This window comes from Neofelis nebulosa, chromosome 2, assembly GCF_028018385.1.
Source record: "Neofelis nebulosa isolate mNeoNeb1 chromosome 2, mNeoNeb1.pri, whole genome shotgun sequence".
Lineage (NCBI taxonomy): Eukaryota > Metazoa > Chordata > Mammalia > Carnivora > Felidae > Neofelis > Neofelis nebulosa.
The window spans coordinates 58748219-58766932 of record NC_080783.1 but is presented as its reverse complement, the minus strand read 5'-3'; the positions used below and the strand labels follow the sequence as shown (position 1 = coordinate 58766932).

At 38.5% G+C, this 18714-nt stretch overlaps 1 protein-coding gene across 3 annotated transcripts in view; it reads right to left on the bottom strand.

Annotated features, from left to right (window-relative positions):
* CHN1 (chimerin 1) overlaps nt 1-18714 on the bottom strand; it is a 204738-nt gene that overhangs the window by 79699 nt on the left and 106325 nt on the right. For 2 of the 3 annotated variants that reach the window (XM_058713484.1, XM_058713492.1), the window contains one exon: nt 7555-7843. In XM_058713484.1, the coding sequence (XP_058569467.1) occupies nt 7555-7843 (289 nt within the window). Of the gene's footprint in view, nt 1-5461; nt 5486-7554; nt 7844-18714 lie in introns of those variants that run through there. The other variant, XM_058713497.1, reaches the window with a different exon arrangement.

Below are 18714 nucleotides of genomic sequence, written 5' to 3'. Positions count from 1 at the left end.
AAGGCCCAAGAAAAAATTACAGATCCAAATCATTTAGGATGAGATCTAATGTAAGGATTTATTGAAATGAGGGGCAACTGGGTGGCTCAGTCGGTTGAGTGTCGGACTTCAGCTCAGGTGATGAATTCAGTTTGTGAGTTTGAACCCCCGTCAGGATCTGTGCTGACAGCTCGGAGACTGGAGCCTGCTTTGGATCCTGTGCCTCCCTCGCTTTCTGTACCTTCCCCACTTATGCTCTCTCTGTCTCTCTGTCTCTCTCAAAAACAAATAAACATTAAAAATTAAAAAAAAAAAGCATTTATTGAAACTGGAAAGTTTTATTTTAGAATTGCCCAGAGAATTGGTTTGTGGGCAACATGGGAAAGCCAGATGATTGCTTGATAGTCTCACTCACTTTGTACCCAAATGCTATCACTCCTAAAGCCACCAGAGCTGATTTCTGTTTCAGAGTTAAATGGAGAGGCCACCAATGATTCTTTCCTCACCAAAATGCTGGAGACTCTGAAATAGCAATTGTGAAACAATCTCTAACAGCTTCCTTTTCCAACCCTCAAGCCAGTAATTTAAGACTTATTTTATTTGTTAAATTGGCTCATATACAGAGATCTTCCAAAACTGCAGCTGGCTTGGTAAATTACAATTTGGTCTTCCGTTGGCCTGGTTTTTGGAGCTGAGGATTTGATGTTTACTTCCGTTTTCATCTTTCCATCTGGTTTTCCCTAATGGCTTTTAATTACTAATCCTTTCTGTGGGTGATAAGATGGAGGAACAGAGGAGATTCATGCAACAAATGTCCGGGGCCCCCTTTGAGTTTTCTTTAATCATTTTAAGTATGAGATTCTCTGGTGGGGTCCACACTGTCCCAACACATGACTGATATAACCATGAGTTTGGGGAGATGCCACTTCTCTAACCATCTTGGCTTCTTGGCACATATCCCCGAAGACGTGCATCTAGCCACCACATTTCACAAACTATTTCATATCACAATTTTTCTGTTCCTCAGATGCTCTAGCTATGGAATAAGGAATGGCCATCCCTACCTCACAGAGACATGCTAAGGACTCTGAGTTCTTAAAGGAAAAATAATATAAAGTATCAAATCAACTTGAGTGACTATATTTTTCTTTCTTGGATTTGGCTGAATTCATAAAATACACTCATTTGTTCATGTAGTCAGTCAACAACCATTAATATAAAATCCAAAGTGCTGAACGGGAAGTGTAACAACACGGGGGGTTTAAAGCCTTGAAACTGGAGTGGAATGCCAGAATGTCCTATTAATTTCTGATCTATGATTCTGAAAAAGTAGTGTTCTTGTCTACAAAAGTGTTTTCTGTGATCTGCTGGGCTATTAGAGAAGCAAACTCACATCAGAGCAAGTCCAACTTAATACTTACTGAACTGCAGTACTCTTCAGATGATATAGGCAGGTAGCCTCTTGCTATCAAGATGCCTAATTGCTAGTTAATTAGGGTGGAAACAATGAAAACATTAACATATAAGGCAGGGTCTCTTTGAGGCAGGGCTTCTATCTTGTACATCTTTTATCCCTTCCAGAGTCTAGCCTGTTTCCTTACAAACAGGAGGCATGCAATAGATGTTGAATTAAATGCAATTAATTTTCATAGGAGATGAGTCAGTGTTCATGGATACTGAAGAAGACATGGGGATGATATTTTTGCAATGCTCTTTACTTATTTATGTTCCAAGATTACTCTTGAGTAAAACCACAAATCTATTTAGATAGATAGCTCATAGAAGACTATCTAGAAAGTGAAACGTGAAGATGTTAAGGCCAAGGAAGGAGAGGGTTTGCCTAGCTGGAGTTAGGAGAATAATCGGAAGTTCGGGGAAATTTGAGAGATGCTTGCTAATGGACTCAACATGGGATGCACCTTCAATAAAAGTTCACTGACAGGCAGAGAAGCAGAAGACTTTAATTGTCTTACATTCAGGGAAAGTAGAGTTAAAATACTGGTCAATACTAAAATTCAAATACCATAAAAAATAACATATTCTAGCCTTAAAAATCCTTAGCATATTATTGGGCAAAGACATGCTTCCTGTTTAGACACAATTAGAGGCATTCTAGTATTACTAAAAGAGAAACTCCACTGTTGGATGAAGCAATTTGGAGCTGTTTGATGTTATGTCGTGAACAAGGAGGGCACTTCAAGCAATGAAAAGATGGATCCTGAGGAGAAACCTGAACATGCTGTTTCCAGCAAAGGCTCGGGGAACAGTACTCAGACCCACGAATGGGCATCTGGTTGGTGATGGCTCTGATCCCAAAGTCAATAATGCATTACATACGAGGAAGGCCACTTTATAAAATTTCATGAATATTCATAACCACCAGTATAATGGAATCCATAATCTTCATTTTAGAGACTGAGGCAAATTGAGACCCAGGGAGACTTAGGGCTTGCTCAAAACCACACAGACAAATATATACTTATATACTGACTATGTAGGATTTTTAACTTTACTTGATTCTTAAGAAGGATACTTAGAGGGGCGCCTGGGTGGCTCAGTCGGTTAAGCGTCCGACTTCAGCCCGGGTCACGATCTCGCGGTCCGTGAGTTCGAGCCCCGCGTCGGGCTCTGGGCTGATGGCTCAGAGCCTGGAGCCTGCTTCCGATTCTGTGTCTCCCTCTCTCTCTGCCCCTCCCCCGTTCATGCTCTGACTGTCTCTGTCTCAAAAATAAATAAACGTTAAAAAAAAAAAAAATTTAAAAAAAAAAAAAAAAAAAAAAGAAGGATACTTAGAGAAGACAAACCCACTATTAGACGTTCTGTAGGGCAACTATAGTCTTTCTCACAAATGACTAAATTGGCTTCTTTATACAAATAGGTGATCCTGGGCAAATCTGGCAGTTCTCCGAGTGCCTGTTCTCCCCTGGAACAACTCATCCTAACCTTCAGCCACAATGGAAGTGTGAGCATGTAAATCTGACCAGGGGAGAGAGGAATGGATATGGATAAAGGCAGGGTTAGGAAGCAGATGAACAACAGGAGCACAAGTTGGGGAAGAATAAGGAAGAAGAAGCAAAAGACAGGCTTTATTTTTTTTAATGTTTACTTCTTTTTGAGAGAGAGAGAGAGAGAGAGAGACAACGAGCAGGAGAGTGGAAGAGAGAGAGAAAGGGAAATACAGAATTGGAAGCAGGATCCAGGCTCTGAGCTGTCGGCCCAGAGCCTGACGCCGGGCTCAAACCCACGAACTGTGAGATCATGACCTGAGCCGAAGTCGGTCTCTCAACCAACTGCGCCACCCAGGTGCCCCGGAAAAGATAGGCTTTAAAAAGTGGTAAGGTATAAAGTCAAAGAACAGTTTTCTACAGATTGCTTCATGGTACTCCCTCCTCTGATATGGTTACTTTCGCAATGATTAAGTATGGCTTTCCCCGCTGATTTCTACACTGAGATTATAGGGATACAAATAATGTGCTAGCTACATATTTTTTAAGCAAAGTAAAAACATTTAGGAGAGCTGTTTCGTGGGAGAATAAGACAATTAGCAGACCAGACTGCCTGGGCCCCTTTTGCCATTCCCAGGGACAAAGACTCCCATCATTTTATGGAGATGCCAAAAGAAGTCCAGTAGATATTATAGCAGTTTTTTGGCAGGGCCCTGATTACATTTAAACTTCAAACTTCACAAGGTTTTTCAGTACATATGCAGTCTGGTGATTCCCAAAGAAGTCTTTAAAAAGTGGAATTTAAATGTAAAAGAAATTCCTGAAGAATAAAATAATATGACAGTATGCCAAGCATTGCAATCATTCCAAACTTCCAGGGGAAGAAAAAAACACATATATACACATACAGACACATATAGGTTATTTGGCTTGGTGAAGTTCCATAAAACCAACAAATGGATTTTGCACCCCCTTGCCATCACAGGTCACTCTTACATGTGAGGCAGGTTTGGGGCTTAGAAGACTAGATTCTAAAGAAATGAGGTCCTGGCTAGATTCTGAGTTCTGACTCCTAGCACAGTTTCTGAAATGCAAATTATATTGCATTTTATATTGGCAGTTTATATTATTAACAGCTATGAGACATGTTCTAAAGCAGGGCTTTGGAGAATTTGAAATTACATTATTAATAAGTATAAAATTATCATAAAAATTGTTGCATTCAGCCATTGGTCCAATATCTGTTGAAGCAAACATATGACATTTACTACTTGGAGAAAGAAACTATTCAAATACAGTTCCAAGATAAATTTTGAAAAAGTAACTAATAAAAGCCGGGTTCATGGCCAGTGTGGATACTACAGTTAAGCCATTTTAGAAGAGAAGGAACTCTGGCTTTTGAACAGGCTACCACTTCGTGACTAAATTTCTCTTAATACTTTTTGAAAAGAAATTCAAGTTTCTGGTTGATATTTCAAGCTGGAGAAGGAATTGGAGAGTTAATGAAAAAATGACACAGATGTCACTTGGAAAAGAAATCTCCGCCCTCAGAATATGCCACGAGCTTTCCTAGGGACAGCTAGGGACCTTCAGGATTCACTTCCTGTGGCAAAAAACTTTAAGGCTATCAAACCATCCTGATAACCTTCCACAAAGCTCAGATGCTCAACTTACACTTAAGGACTGAAAAATAAAACATGCATGGCATTCTCCTCCTTTAATTTTAGAAGGAGGAAAGACCTTAAGAGATATCTGATTCAGAATTTCCCCAAGTAGATTTCGTGAAATATTATTTTCCTGAATAATTTTCTGAAGAGTGGCGAGGCGCTTCAGGGAAGTCTGGGAACACTCTTGGAGAGTCATAACACATATTATTAGGTCATTAGCGAAACTGAGAAGACTACAGAAAAGAAATAGGTAAGTTAAAAAAAAATTTTTTTTCAGCAAGCCTATTTGAGCACAGAGCCCTTTTTGCAGTAAGCAAAACTGTAACAATTGTAAAATTACTGTTTTAGAGAAAAACCCTTATCTGTGAAGAATCTGAAGTCCAGACAGGCTAGGGGATTGTCCCAAAGTCACACAATTAGTTGGTAGATAAGCTAAAAATAGATCTCACCTTTCAAGACCAGACTTCGGTGCTATTTCTGTCCTATGTTCTCTGCCTTTTACAACACCTACACTCCTTGAAGGATCACAGACTATAACAAGAACCACATCTTGGAGATCATCTGGCCCAAAGCCCTCTTATTAAAGGCGGGGAAACACAGTCTCAGAGAAGTGAAGCAGTCTGTCCAAAGTGACACATGAAATCAATTCCTGTAGCAGAACTGGAACCTAGCTCTGAACTCCAATACCAGCAACCTTTCCACACCAGCATCCTAACTCCTGCGAAATCACCACTTTTGCCTCTTAGGAAAAGGTAAGCCCCTCCCGGACAAGAGGGACTTTAGCTATTCAGGATCCAGTAAAATACTTATTAAATCATACTTGTGTCAAGCGATATTTGAAATCAATGAAACACGATTGTCTTTACTTACAAATGTCATCAACTGTGACAGGGAATCAATGTTTCAAGCTCCTGAACAGGTCATCATCCCTGTCCTGTTGGATGACACCTATAAATAAAATAAATCTATTTTTGAGTGAGTAGATTTTAAGCCAACTAGATTTAAGATGCATGCAGTTTAAAGCAAAGAGAATTTTTTTTTTTTTTTCCATGATCCTTAACTATGTACCGCTGGAGAGAAATACTTTCCGGTGCTAGCTACCTCACTCTATGTGGCCATCAGTGGCCATCAGCAGCAGGCAATCCAGACCATGTACCATCACAGGTGCTGCTGCCAGAATACACGGGGAATCACGGATCCTAGAGCTAAAAGGGTCCTCCAGACATCGTCTACCTCAGTCTCTTTCCTCTGTGAATGCTACTTTCACTTTGTAGGAGGGACAACCAAGACTCTAGGAGGTGAAACGACTAGCCCAGTGGGAAACAGCCGTGTCTTTAGTTCGAGTCTCTTGATTTTGAAAAGTATATCCAAAACACATTAGCAAAGGTCATCATTTGGCCGATCAACTCTAAAAACCTCACATGGACACATTTTAAACACACTCACAAATGCTGACTTAGAATATTCTATCACATCTGCATAAAATGCATTGTCAGTATTAGAGATACTTAAATACGAGCATGACTGAAAAATATCATGAATAGAAAATAACCAAAAGTGAGAAAATGGGAACTAGAGAGTGAAAAGAACAATATTAAATATGGCAAGCAATCAGGATTCTACATTCTGGTTACTTCCAAAAAAGATTAGGGTTCCTAACAAACACGAATACATGAAAAACCTTTTTCTACAAAGTTTCTACAGTCTGTAATTTAAAATGTTGGGTTTGCTGTAGCCGCAAAATGCTACTTTGAGTTAGATTTGCCAGAAACTAAAATTTAGGCTAGACAATGAACATTTTAAATTTCCATTCTGTGCCTAAATACTTCAAGATAACTGCAAGTATTTTAGGATACCGCCTTGAGGTAATATAGCTGTCACAGTAACGTCACCACCAAACTCATGAGTGCTTACTGTGTGCCTGTCGCTGTTTGACTATTTTGCACATACTATCTCCTTCAATCAATCCTCACAACAGTTTGATTATAATTTTACAAATGAGAACATCAAAGCACAGAGAAATTCAGTGACACGAAGTAAGTTCACACAACTGGTAAAATGGTAGAATTTGTGCACAAATCTATTTGGTGACACAATCCAAGCTCAAATCACTATATAATACTGCATTTCTTTAATATGGCCGCGGGAGAGCCTCAAGAATATTAGAGTGAATAACACAATTCCAATTAGAATACATAAAATTCTCCCAGCTAAATCCCATACAATGTAAAACATCAAGAAATTCTCTCACTCTTTTTCTGAGGGCTAAAGAGGCAGCTAGGGATCATTTTCCAAAGCAAATAGTAATGCCAAGGAATTGAAACTTCTGATGTTAACTTTAAACATATTACAACTAAAATGTGACAAAGGAAAAACTTAAATTGTCTCTTGTAATTAAAATAAATCTTTCTGATTCAATTAATTCTTAAGGGTCCCGAAGGAGATAAACACTCCTGTTACTCAAGACTGACTGATTCCCAAAATAGTAAAAGTTATCGATAGACTGAATTTAATCCTATGTACTTTAAAGCATGGCTATATATCATTTTGCTAAAGAACGGAACTATTTATAACGGGAATAAAAAAGTAGTTTTGATAGATTATGCGACCCCCTCAATTTCTCATGTAATACAGCTCTCTTTTCTTGACCGTAGTCCTGCTTCTGACCCAAAGCCCTGAGCTTTTTTTTTTTTTTTTTAATCAGGGGACATTTTTTTTTCAACATAGTTTTAAAACCATGAAACTGATAAAATAGGAAATAATACGGAGCACAAATATATACCTGACATAACTGAACAAGAATTAGATATATGCAAAGTTCAGCACCACAGAAACCAGTGACATTAGGGAAACGCACATCTTTTTCAAAGCTCTGTGGAGAAGTCAATCTCTTCTGGCAATAATGGCTTTTTTATACGGACCCCAAACAGAAGAAGATAAAGTGTGGTTTCATGGTAGCTTACCCTTTTCTCTGACACCCCATCCTGGCCTGTAGAATCTCTCTCATCATGTGTCTCTTTCAGGACTGGCATATGTTTTTGGTATGCTGGCTCTCTGTTTAAGGTTGTGTATCCTATGTGCTCATAAATTGGGTTTATCGTCATCTTGGCAATGTATTCTGCTGCCTTGGTTTCAATATAGAGAGTAATCAATCCATCAGTCACCAGATCGTGGATGGACTCAAAGCGCTTCTCCCCAACGAAGTGCTTTCCATCGTAGTAGAGCCTGAAGTTTCTGGTTTGACTTCCAAATCTGCCTCAATGAAATGGGAAAGATGTTTTTAAGAAAAGTAAGCAAGTGAATTCTTTCTGAAAAAAAAAAAAAAGAGAAAGAGCAAAAAAAAAACTATTGCTTTGTGTGTGTCTTCTTTGTTAAATAAACTGTGGCTAATCTCTATGAATCGTCTGGAATACAGAAAATAAAACTTGTGAACACAAAGAATAAACTTGCAACAACTGGGGATAACTAGCTAAAAGCATTCCTACTCTAGAAGGGAAACAATGTTCTTGTTTATCTTTTTAAACCACTTCATTAACCTGTAGGAAAAGTGAAGGAAAATAAAGCTTATATCCTATTAGAGCACATTCTATATTCAATTAGTCAACTCCATAATAGATGAAATTTCTTTAACATGTTCTCTTCAAGTCGATCAATAAAAATATTCAACATGCTTTAGACCCCAGCATTCATGTCTTTTAATGAGAAAGCCCCATTTAATGGGCTCACGTAAGTACAATGCCAGCAATCATTTAAAGCACAGCTGAGTCCAGAACCTGAACCACACAGTAAGGCAGGATGGCAACAGAAACATACTTCTGCGATTTCTAGCCATGAGTCAATGACTTGCTCTTTCCTTTTACATAGTCATTTTTCTGTGTCTGCATGTTGAGTCGAGGCAAGAAACGTCAGCAATATATATAGGGCACAGAAGTCATAAACGAATGGACTCTAGATCTGTTCTCACTTTTGGGTCATGTTTTGGTGACATACTTTAAAAACCGGAGAATAATGGTTTACTCTTTTGATAATTTCAGTATTTTGCCTCCTGATTTTATGAAAGGGGATGCCAAAAGGCACCAAGAGCCAGTATCATGGTCTCCCAAAGGCAATCCCAAGTGAGCCTAATTAAAAACAAAACAAGTCAGAGAGGATGTATTTAATTTCACTGTTAAAAATACACAGAACAACAACAAAAAAGACCCCCAAATACACAGAACAGAGGTGAACTTAAATACCAAAATATTACCGTGTTTAATACCAAAGTAAAATGTTTAATTAGGACTCCAAACTTTCACAACAATATTATTCTGGTATTGATTATATTCCAGAAAGACAGGACTTACCAACTTAAGATTCTACTTTTAATTTATCCTTAAAAAAGGAAACAAAATAATTTTTTATAATGGCCTGAGGTATCTCTGTTTCTGTAGTTCAAATTGAACTTTAGTAATTATTGAATCTAGAACCTGGCATTCTATCCATGATGGTCCTTCTACTATAATAAAATTTATCCACCTTTGGTCCTTTAAAAGCAATTATATTTTGATTTATACTCAAGTGAATGATCCATATAATTCCAATTTCCCACTGGTCATTTTCCTGTAATGTTATAGACATATTTCTCCTAAGTAAATTTTCATTATAATGTAAGTCTAAAAAAGTAGAAGGTAAAATTTCTACACCAAAGTTAAATATAAAAGTTTCTTTCAGTTTAATATACTGTTTTTATTATTTCCTTTCTGTTAAGACATATTATCTGTTTTTTGAGTAATACACATGGAAGGCCACTTTATAATTTTTGTAAGAGTCTTAAAACAATAATCACTCAGCACTGTTAAACATTAAGTCCTTTTATAGCTCAGGTGTGTTCAGAGACATTTCAATGAGGGATTAGACCATTTTACTCCTTCAGGGGTTTATGATTTCACAGTGCGTGTGGCACTTAAACTAAAGACTATCCAAGCAATGGTGGTAGGCACTTGTCACTCACATTTATTCTAAAATCCGAACAGTATGGGAGTGTAGGGCAGAAGGGATGATGGCGTTCTTGGCCTCACCTGGGTGAGTGTGGGGAGACTGAAAGAGCTGGTCTAGGACGCTTCACAATGGGCCTATTGCTACCCCAGCTAAGGAGAGGATTTCCTGGCTACCTCTAGGCATCGGGCAAAAAAGACTAAGTAAGTTTGTGCTTTTCTGTTTATCACAGCAACCTGAAGAGACCCAGCGTGCAACTCCCAATTCCTCCTCAACCTGCACGTCAGCTCTGGACTTCCGGTCCAGTCGAACTTCCATTTTTTTTTTTAAACTTTTTTTTAAATGTTTATTTTTGAGACAGAGAGAGACAGAGCATGAATGGGGGAGGGGCAGAGAGAGAGGGAGACACAGAATCGGAAGCAGGCTCCAGGCTCTGAGCCATCAGCCCAGAGCCTGACGCGGGGCTCGAACTCACGAACCGTGAGATCGTGACCTGAGCTGAAGTCGGACGCTCAACCGACTGAGCCACCCAGGCGCCCCTCAAACTTCCAGTCTTAAGGAACCTGATCCAATAACTAAAGTAACTCATAATATGGGCTGATTAAAATGTAACCTCAGAGGACAAGAAAATGAATTTCCATTTTGGAATTATGATTGACTTTTTAGGAAAGCTGCATTATTTTTACTAAAGGAGCCATACCCTCTCATTGCCTAGCCTGTACAGCCCTCTCTTTCCCTTGGGAAGTTACATAAAGAACAGCATCACAGTTTACATCAACGGAGTCTCCTTCCCTTCTGTGATTTGAAAGGCATGATAGAAAATCTTTGAGCAAGGTGGGGAATGGATGTGTCTATTCTACAAAAGAGCCAGAAAAGCAGAGATGCTGAATCTAAAGGCAAAGAAAGGATCCTTTCTTGGAAAAGTTTACCACTTACAAACTATCATTCAACCACACACCCAGGAATTCTGTTAAATATTAGGTGGTTCATAATAAAGTTCCTGTTCCCTTGATTACCTCTACAGGATATAGACAAACACAAAGATAAGATAGATAAGATATATATATATATATATATATATATATATATATATATATATATGACATAACACATATATAACATTATAACATTATATATATATATATAACATAACATACATATAACATATATATAATATAACATATATATAACATTATAACATTATATATATACATATATATATAGAGAGAGAGATAGAGAGAGAGAGAGAGAGGGAGAGAGAGAGAGAGAGAGGGAGAGAGAGAGTTGCATGCTCTATCAAGCACCCTGGAATTTAAAGAATTCATCTTTATTTATTTATTTATTTATTTATTTATTTGAAAAAAAATTTTTAATGTTTATTTATTTTTGAGAAAGAGACAGTGAGAGCCAGGAAGGGGCACAGAGAGAGAGAGAAGGAGATACAGAATCCGAAACAGGCTCCAGGCTCCAAGCTATCAGCACACAGCCCCATGTGGGGTTCAAACTCACGAACAATGAGATCATGACCTGAGCTGAAGTCAGACGCTTAACTGACTGAGTCACTCAGGGGTCCCTAAGAATTCATCTTTAGTTTGTTTTTTAAATCTTTTTTGTTTTTTAAGTTTTTTTTTAAGTTTATTTATTTTGAGAGACAGAGTATGTGCAAGCACATGCAAGTGGGGGAAGGGTGGAGGGAGAGCAAGGGAGAGAGAGAATCCCAAACAGGCTCCACACCAGCAGTGTGGAGCCAGACACAGGGCTCAAACTCATGAACTGTGAGATCGTGACCCGAACCAAAACCAAGAGTTGGATTCTCAACTGCACCACCCAGGAACCCCTAGTTTGATTTCTAAAATATTATAAAAAGGTACATAACCTTATATAGAAACATTACATTTCTGTGCAGTGATTCATGAAACCAAGTGAACCCAACAACTCCCCTCACACTATGAAAACCAAGGAACTCACTGCTTACTAAGGTCTCAGAGCTACTGCTTATGTCCGGTGCAAAAGCACGTTTGCAGTCTTGAAACAGGGTTTGACCAGGAAAGGCAAGTGTGGGTCCTGAGTGTTTAACAGAAAACCTCAGACTTTGGTATAAGAATAGGTTTAAATCCTGGATCTGCCACTTTTTAGCTGGCTGATTTGAGAAAATCATTCTTCAGATTCTGCATCTAGAGAACAGGAATAACATTATCTTTCTCCACATGGCTGGGAGGATTACGTAAGCGTATTTAAGTCAAAGCTAAGTACATACTAGGTTCAATGAACGGTAGTTCTCTTTCTCCTTCTCTGTTAGTTAGGCCTCTGCAGAGAATGACAGAACATGTCATGAAACAATAAAGTAGAACAGAAAAGAGAATCAATAAACATGCACTGAAGGGGGCTCCACAAACAACCGGTAACACAAATAACTTGTACCGGAATATCTCTGCCCTGGCTGATTTCGCAGTCGACACAAGGCAAGGAGGAGCTCTTTGTGAATTGTCTTCAGATGTCCCTGAAAAGTTTATACTGCCTGGGTGGACAGACAAGAACTATAGCAGAATGCAGAGTGGGGGCTGGTGGAGGAGGGAAAAGCAATGAGTCTTTCCACTGTGACTTGTGAGTCAGGTCTCTGAATTCAAAGGCAAAAGGTCAGTCAATGTAACCATACTGACGGCAGGACGTGTTCCATGGATCTGGGGACAACTGCTGAACTCTACACTAGAGAGCACTGATATGTCAAAACTGTCGAAGCTAAACCATTTTCCTCCATTTTTACAGGAAAATCTTCTTTTCATCTTTTCTTGTGTTTATTACCTGCATCTGCCCTCGCTTTTTAATAGCTGTTCATTCTTTGGTGAACATGTCTGAAGCTGTACAGGACCAACTCTCTCTTAGTTAGAGTTCAACAAAATTCATTTTCTCCAAAGTGGTACTGTAGCTCACGAATAGAAAAGAGAGACTGGGATCATCTGCTTTGAACTGCTACTGTTGTACATAATTACCACTTTCGAGAAGTGTCTTTTTCTCCTGTGATTTCAGGTTTTGGTTTTCATGTTTAAAAAAGCTGTTTAATGCTGTGCCCAATTGCATTCAGATGAATTTCAAAATATATAATTCTAACATCTAGCTTTCAAAAATGAACAAAACCTTTAATACCATCCTTTCTATTTTTTAAAAGTAAATCGTACTCAAAACATTCAGTCTAGAGGTACAAAGTGATGAAAGTATGTGTAAAGAATAGCCTTTGGGGCGCCTGGGTGGCGCAGTCGGTTAAGCGTCCGACTTCAGCCAGGTCACGATCTCGCGGTCCGTGAGTTCGAGCCCCGCGTCAGGCTCTGGGCTGATGGCTCGGAGCCTGGAGCCTGTTTCCGATTCTGTGTCTCCCTCTCTCTCTGCCCCTCCCCCGTTCATGCTCTGTCTCTCTCTGTCCCAAAAATAAATAAAAAACGTTGAAAAAAAAATTTTTTAAAAAGAATAGCCTTTGGGATTTTACTTTACTTTTTCTAAAACCAAGATTACTTCTGATTTGAGGTCAAAGTATTGGGAAATAGCTCTTCAAAGGAAAGTTCCAAGTTAACAGATGTTTTCTGTTAAACAAACAAAGAAACATATACAACACACTTGTCTAAGTTAACAATAAGATGTTAGAACTATTTCCAGAAACCAACATACAAGAACAATTTTATTTGTCATAAATATATATTTGTGTATTGTTTACCCAAATCAAAGATGGTAATCTAATGATGAAATACGAGCATCTCATAAATTTATCTAATCGTAAACACACCCCTGAAAAGCTAAAACAGAAACAAGAATATGACGAGGCATTCAGTTAAATACTAAAAAATGAAAGGCTGAGGAAGAGAAAACATAGCTATGTACAATTTAAAAATACTTTTTTCCATCTGAAATCTTTGTTAGGGTACTACTTTTGTCTATCTGGTCATTGAATTCTGGATGGTGAAATGGGGCAAAAGTATTAAAATACGCGAACTCATGATGACATTCCCTTGGCACAGTAAATTGCCTTCAGTGAAAGAAGCAAGTCAATGTGCCTAACTAAACCTGGCACGCTCTGGAAGGTGGGATGAATACAGATGAATCAGTTGAAGGTCTGTTTAAGAAGCAGTGAGACATTCCCCCCACCCTCTCCAATCCTGTCTCCAGTCCCACCCCTTCCCGGCTCTGGTGGAAGACTGAAGTCTGGTTTTCTGGATAGGGTAAAACAAGGAGATAGTGAACAGAGGGACACCAGACAGAGTTGAAGGCAGAGGTGCTATCCTGAAAATTAAGCGAAAAGTTGTTAATACTGAAGATTGAAACCTCTATCTTTCTTTGTCACCTGATTCTCAAAAGGGTTGTACCTTTTCATGGTAGGAGACTGGAGAATTCTGCTCTTAGAAATCTGATCCGCCCAAGTGAAGACTTAAGAATAGAAACATCACCGTCTACTTGGCTGGTTTCTTTCAAGCTTTCAGAACTACCAGTCAGCTTTTTAGTGCCAAATAAATATGAACAGTTAGCCAAGGACCACCTGACATCTGAGGAAAGACTCTCTGATGAAGGACAAAGATGGATAAACAAAGAGAATCAAAGAGAGCTGAAGGATAAACACTAGGATGCTGTAAGAAAGGGATGAATATAGAGTATGCAGAAAAAATACAGCATATTTAAAGGAAGAAATGGAAGATAAAGTTGAAAAAATTTTCAAGGTCAGTAAGATAGAAAATAGGAGAGAAAAAGTAAGATAGAGAATCAATTCAGGAAGTCTAATATCTAAAAGAGTTCTAAAAACAGAGAACAGAGAAACTGGAAGGGGAAGAAATCAAAAAAGACAGTTCAAGAAAATTCATCAAAGTTGAAGGATACAAACTTATACAATGGACAAAAATAAGCCCACGTCAAGAAGGTAAACATGAAAAGGTGTTCAGTGAGTAATCCAGTAAATGCAAATTAAGTCTTTAGGTTGGTAAAATCTAACAAGTCTGACAATACCAAGCACCGGCAAGGATACAGAGCACCTGACATAACCAGTACCCGGCATACCGTTTAACAAAAGGGTTTTGTATTTTCTAGTAAAGTTGGATGTATGCATTCCCTAGCATTAGCAATCCTATTCCTAGGTGATATTCTAGACAATACAATTGATTATATGCGCTAGGAGACACACACACACACACACTGTCTCTCTCTCTCTAATAGTAATGCTCATTAATGCCTAAATCTAAAAACCACACATTTCCAGTAAAATAGAAAAACTGTAGTACACATATATGATAGTTAACTTTATGTCACTTTGGAGGGTGTTTTCAGAGAAGATTAGCATTTAAGTCAGTGCACTGTGGGTAAAGCAGATTGCTCTCCCGTAATTGGGTGGGCCTCATCCAATCAGTTCAAGGCCCAAATAGAACAAAAAGACTGGCCTCACTGAGCAAGAGGGGGTTTTCCAGCAGACTGCCTTTGGATGTACCTGCAACATTGGCCCTCCTAAGTCTCAAGCCTACCAGCCCACACTGCAGATTTAGACTTGCCAGCTCCCATAATCACATGAGCCAATTGCTTATAATAAATGCCCACACACACACACACACACATACACACACACACACCCTATTCGTTTTGCTTCTTTGGAGAACCTTGATTAATATAATGAAATACTAGGGGTGCCTGAGTGGCTCAGTCGGTTAAGTGTCTGACTTCAGCTCAGGTCATGATCTCACAGTTCATGAGTTTGAGCCCCACATAGGCTCTGTGCTGACAGCTCAGAGCTGGAGCCTGCTTTGGATTCCGTGTCTCCCTCTCTCTCTGCCCCTCCCCCACTATCTCTCTATCTCTCTCTCTCTCAAAAATAAACATTAAAAAATTAAAAAAATATAATGAAATACTATATAGCAAGGAAAGCAAACATATACATGCAAAAACATGGATGGATTTTTACAAGTATAATGTGGGCAAAAAGAACAAGTCACAAAAGAATACATACAATGTGGTCTGATTATATAAAGTCCAAAGGCAGGCAAAATCTAAATATATTATACAGGAATATATATACAGGTGGTAAGACTATAAAGAAAAGCATGAAAAAGATAACTATAAACCGAGCACAGTAGTTAACTATTGTGTGGAAGTGGGGGATAATGACAAGCAAGAGAAATATGGGGAATTTCTGAACTACCATTAATGTATATTGATGTGGTAGGGATTACACAGATTTACATATATTTACATGTAATCAATTTTTAAATTGGGTATATCAGTTTTACATACTTTCCTGTATGTGTTATTTCACAATATGTATATTTTTAATTATAGCATTTAAGGGGCACCTGGGTGGCTCAGTCGGTTAAGTGTCTGACTTCGGCTCAGGTCATGATCTCATGGTTCATGAGTTTGAGCCCCACATCGGGCTCTGTGCTGACAGCTCAGAGTGGAGTCTGCTTCCCATTTTCTGCATCTCCCTCTCTCTCTGCCTCTCCCCCACTCAGACTCTGTCTCTCTCTCTCTCAAAAATAAACAAACATAAAAAAGAAAATTAAAAATAAAAATAAAATTATAGCATTCAAATGACAAAGACCTAAATCTGGAAGAAAAAGCAATCAGAAACAGATTCCCTCTAGGTGGTTTACGCTATAGACTTTAAGGATACAAATTTTATAAGAGAATTCAATGGTGAGTTTTTAAAGAGAATAAAGTGGGAGTATAGAGCTAAGAAAAACAAATTAAATACCAATACAGTTACTACAGATCTAATAAATAACTAGAAATGACAGGAAACAGGATCGATAGGACTGAAAAGCAAATCAATGGCATAGAGATAAGGCTTAAATAGTCAACTGGATGGCTAAGGAAAAGTACAAGAGTAAATCAATTAAGGCATATAGGATAAACACTGAAGACTAAGACAATCCACCGAAAAAACTGTGCCTCAAGTTCAGATGCCAACAAATGGAACAGAAATACTATTCAGAAATAGAATTTGGGGACATATTCCAGGCAAGGAAGAAGGAACTGAATCTCAAGACTGAAAGAACACACTGTTTCATGGATGAGCTTATAAAAAAACTATCAACATTAAAACAAATCCTGGTTGGGTGCTTGGGTGGCTCAGTTGGTTGAACGCCCAACTTCGGCTCAGGCCTGATCTCACAGTTTGTGAGTTCGAGCCCACACTGGGCTCTCCACTCTCAGCATGGAGCCTGCTTTGGATCCTCTGTCCCCCTCTCTCTCTGCCCCACGTGTGCACGCACATGCTCTCTCTCTCTCTCTCTCTCTCTCTCTCTCTCTTAAAAATAAATAAACATTTAAAAAAGAGAACAAATCCTGGTTTAAATTACTAAATTTGAAGAGTAAACAAAGAATTTTTTAGACAACCAGGCAGGAACCAGTGTCACTTTCATATAAGGGGTTGGAAGCAAGATTGTTTTCAGACTTCTTTACGTTAACAATAAATGTCAAGAAACAATGGATTACCATTAAGTACTAAGGATAGGAAAAAATACACTGAGGATATTCTGTCCAAACAAGCTGTTGTTTAAATTAAAGATAACAGGGGTTCCTGGGTGGCTCAGTCAGTTAAGCATCCGGCTCTTGATTTTCGCTCAGGTCATGAACTCACAGTTCGTGAGTTCGGGCTCCCTGTTGGGCTCTGCACTGACAGTGTGGAGCCTGCTTGGGATTTCTCTCTCCCTCTCTCTCTCTACCTCTTCCCTGCTTGTGCGCGCTCTCTCTCAAAATAAATAAATAAAATTTAAAATATAAGATAAAGGCAACAAAGGGACATTCTTGTTATAAAGTTATACCTTCTCTAAGTCTTTAGAAGTCATTGAAGAGAATGTTAGTCTTTTGAAATGCCTTTTTTTTCCTTTATAGCACTGCACTTAGCAGCAGCAATTTAACATTTTAGCATACTGATGGCTTTAAGAAATGTTTAGAATTTTACTTAAGTTAATAAATGACCATTCTTTACAACAGAACTATAGTTACTAGAATTTCACGTCCATGAAATGCAGTGACTCTTTCTTGATCATGCACTGGTGAATGAGCTCGCTGTGTCTTTAGGATACAATGAACAGAACTGTTGTAATGAAACCCAATTCAAGTGAAAGCCTTGTGAGTGGAACCAGTCTTGATGACCTATTCCATTTTACACTGCATGGTCTTCATAGGGATCCAGAGGATCAAGCCTTGTAAGTGCCTTAAATTCAGGGAGAAGCTTATTCACTGCTAACACCTCTGTTGAGTAAAGAATTTGGTGAGACTACCTTGCATCTTTAAATTTATAAAACGTCTCCTAGTCATGTCTTCCTCCCATACCTACTCAGTCTTGCCAACCCCCAACTTGCAGCCTTCTTCATTGCTATCATAATCTCTTAAACCACAATCATTATACAGAAACAGAATGTCAAGGATAAGTTAATGGATGTCACCGCCAAATACATGAACAAATAAAAACTCACTGCTATACGGTACTTGTAACACAGTCACTGATATGGTTTTATCTGACTAGTGATTCAGTAAGGTTAGGAAAGATCATTTATTTTTGAGCAAGTATGTCAATGTCATTCCAAAAGAGAGGTTTTGTGCCATCTCAAAAACACACCTCATATTTCAGTGTACTATTCAATCTGACAGCTAACTAAGTTATAATAAAAAGATTTTTAAAATGAGAACATGTTAGGATAATAAAATGCTTATGGCCCAATCAAACATACGTGGAAGGAGAGAGGATGACTTGATTTTCTGGAACCATAATACCTGGCAGAGCTATTAATTATGTGCTTTGTTAAACTTTACCTACAGCTGCTGGCTTATCTACCAATCATGAAATAAAACTGTACGTTGAATGAGTTAAAGTGTAAGGATTCGGTCTTCTCTTATTTTACAAAACTCTTGGGTCTAAAAGGGAAGACTCAAAAGACAGAAGAGATCTTTGTGATTGTCGAATTCTTTGTTGTAAATCAGGCCCCCAGACTCCATACCATCAGATTCAGAATCTGCATTGTTAACAAGATCCCGAGGTAATCCCTATATGGCTTAAAGTCTGGGAAACACCCGTCTAATCCAATCCCCTCACATTATCGATGTAGCAAGGAAGATGTTCAAGTTCCTCCACAGTGAAATAGAGAGGCTAATAAAAACCCCAAAGTCCCAAACAAAACAAA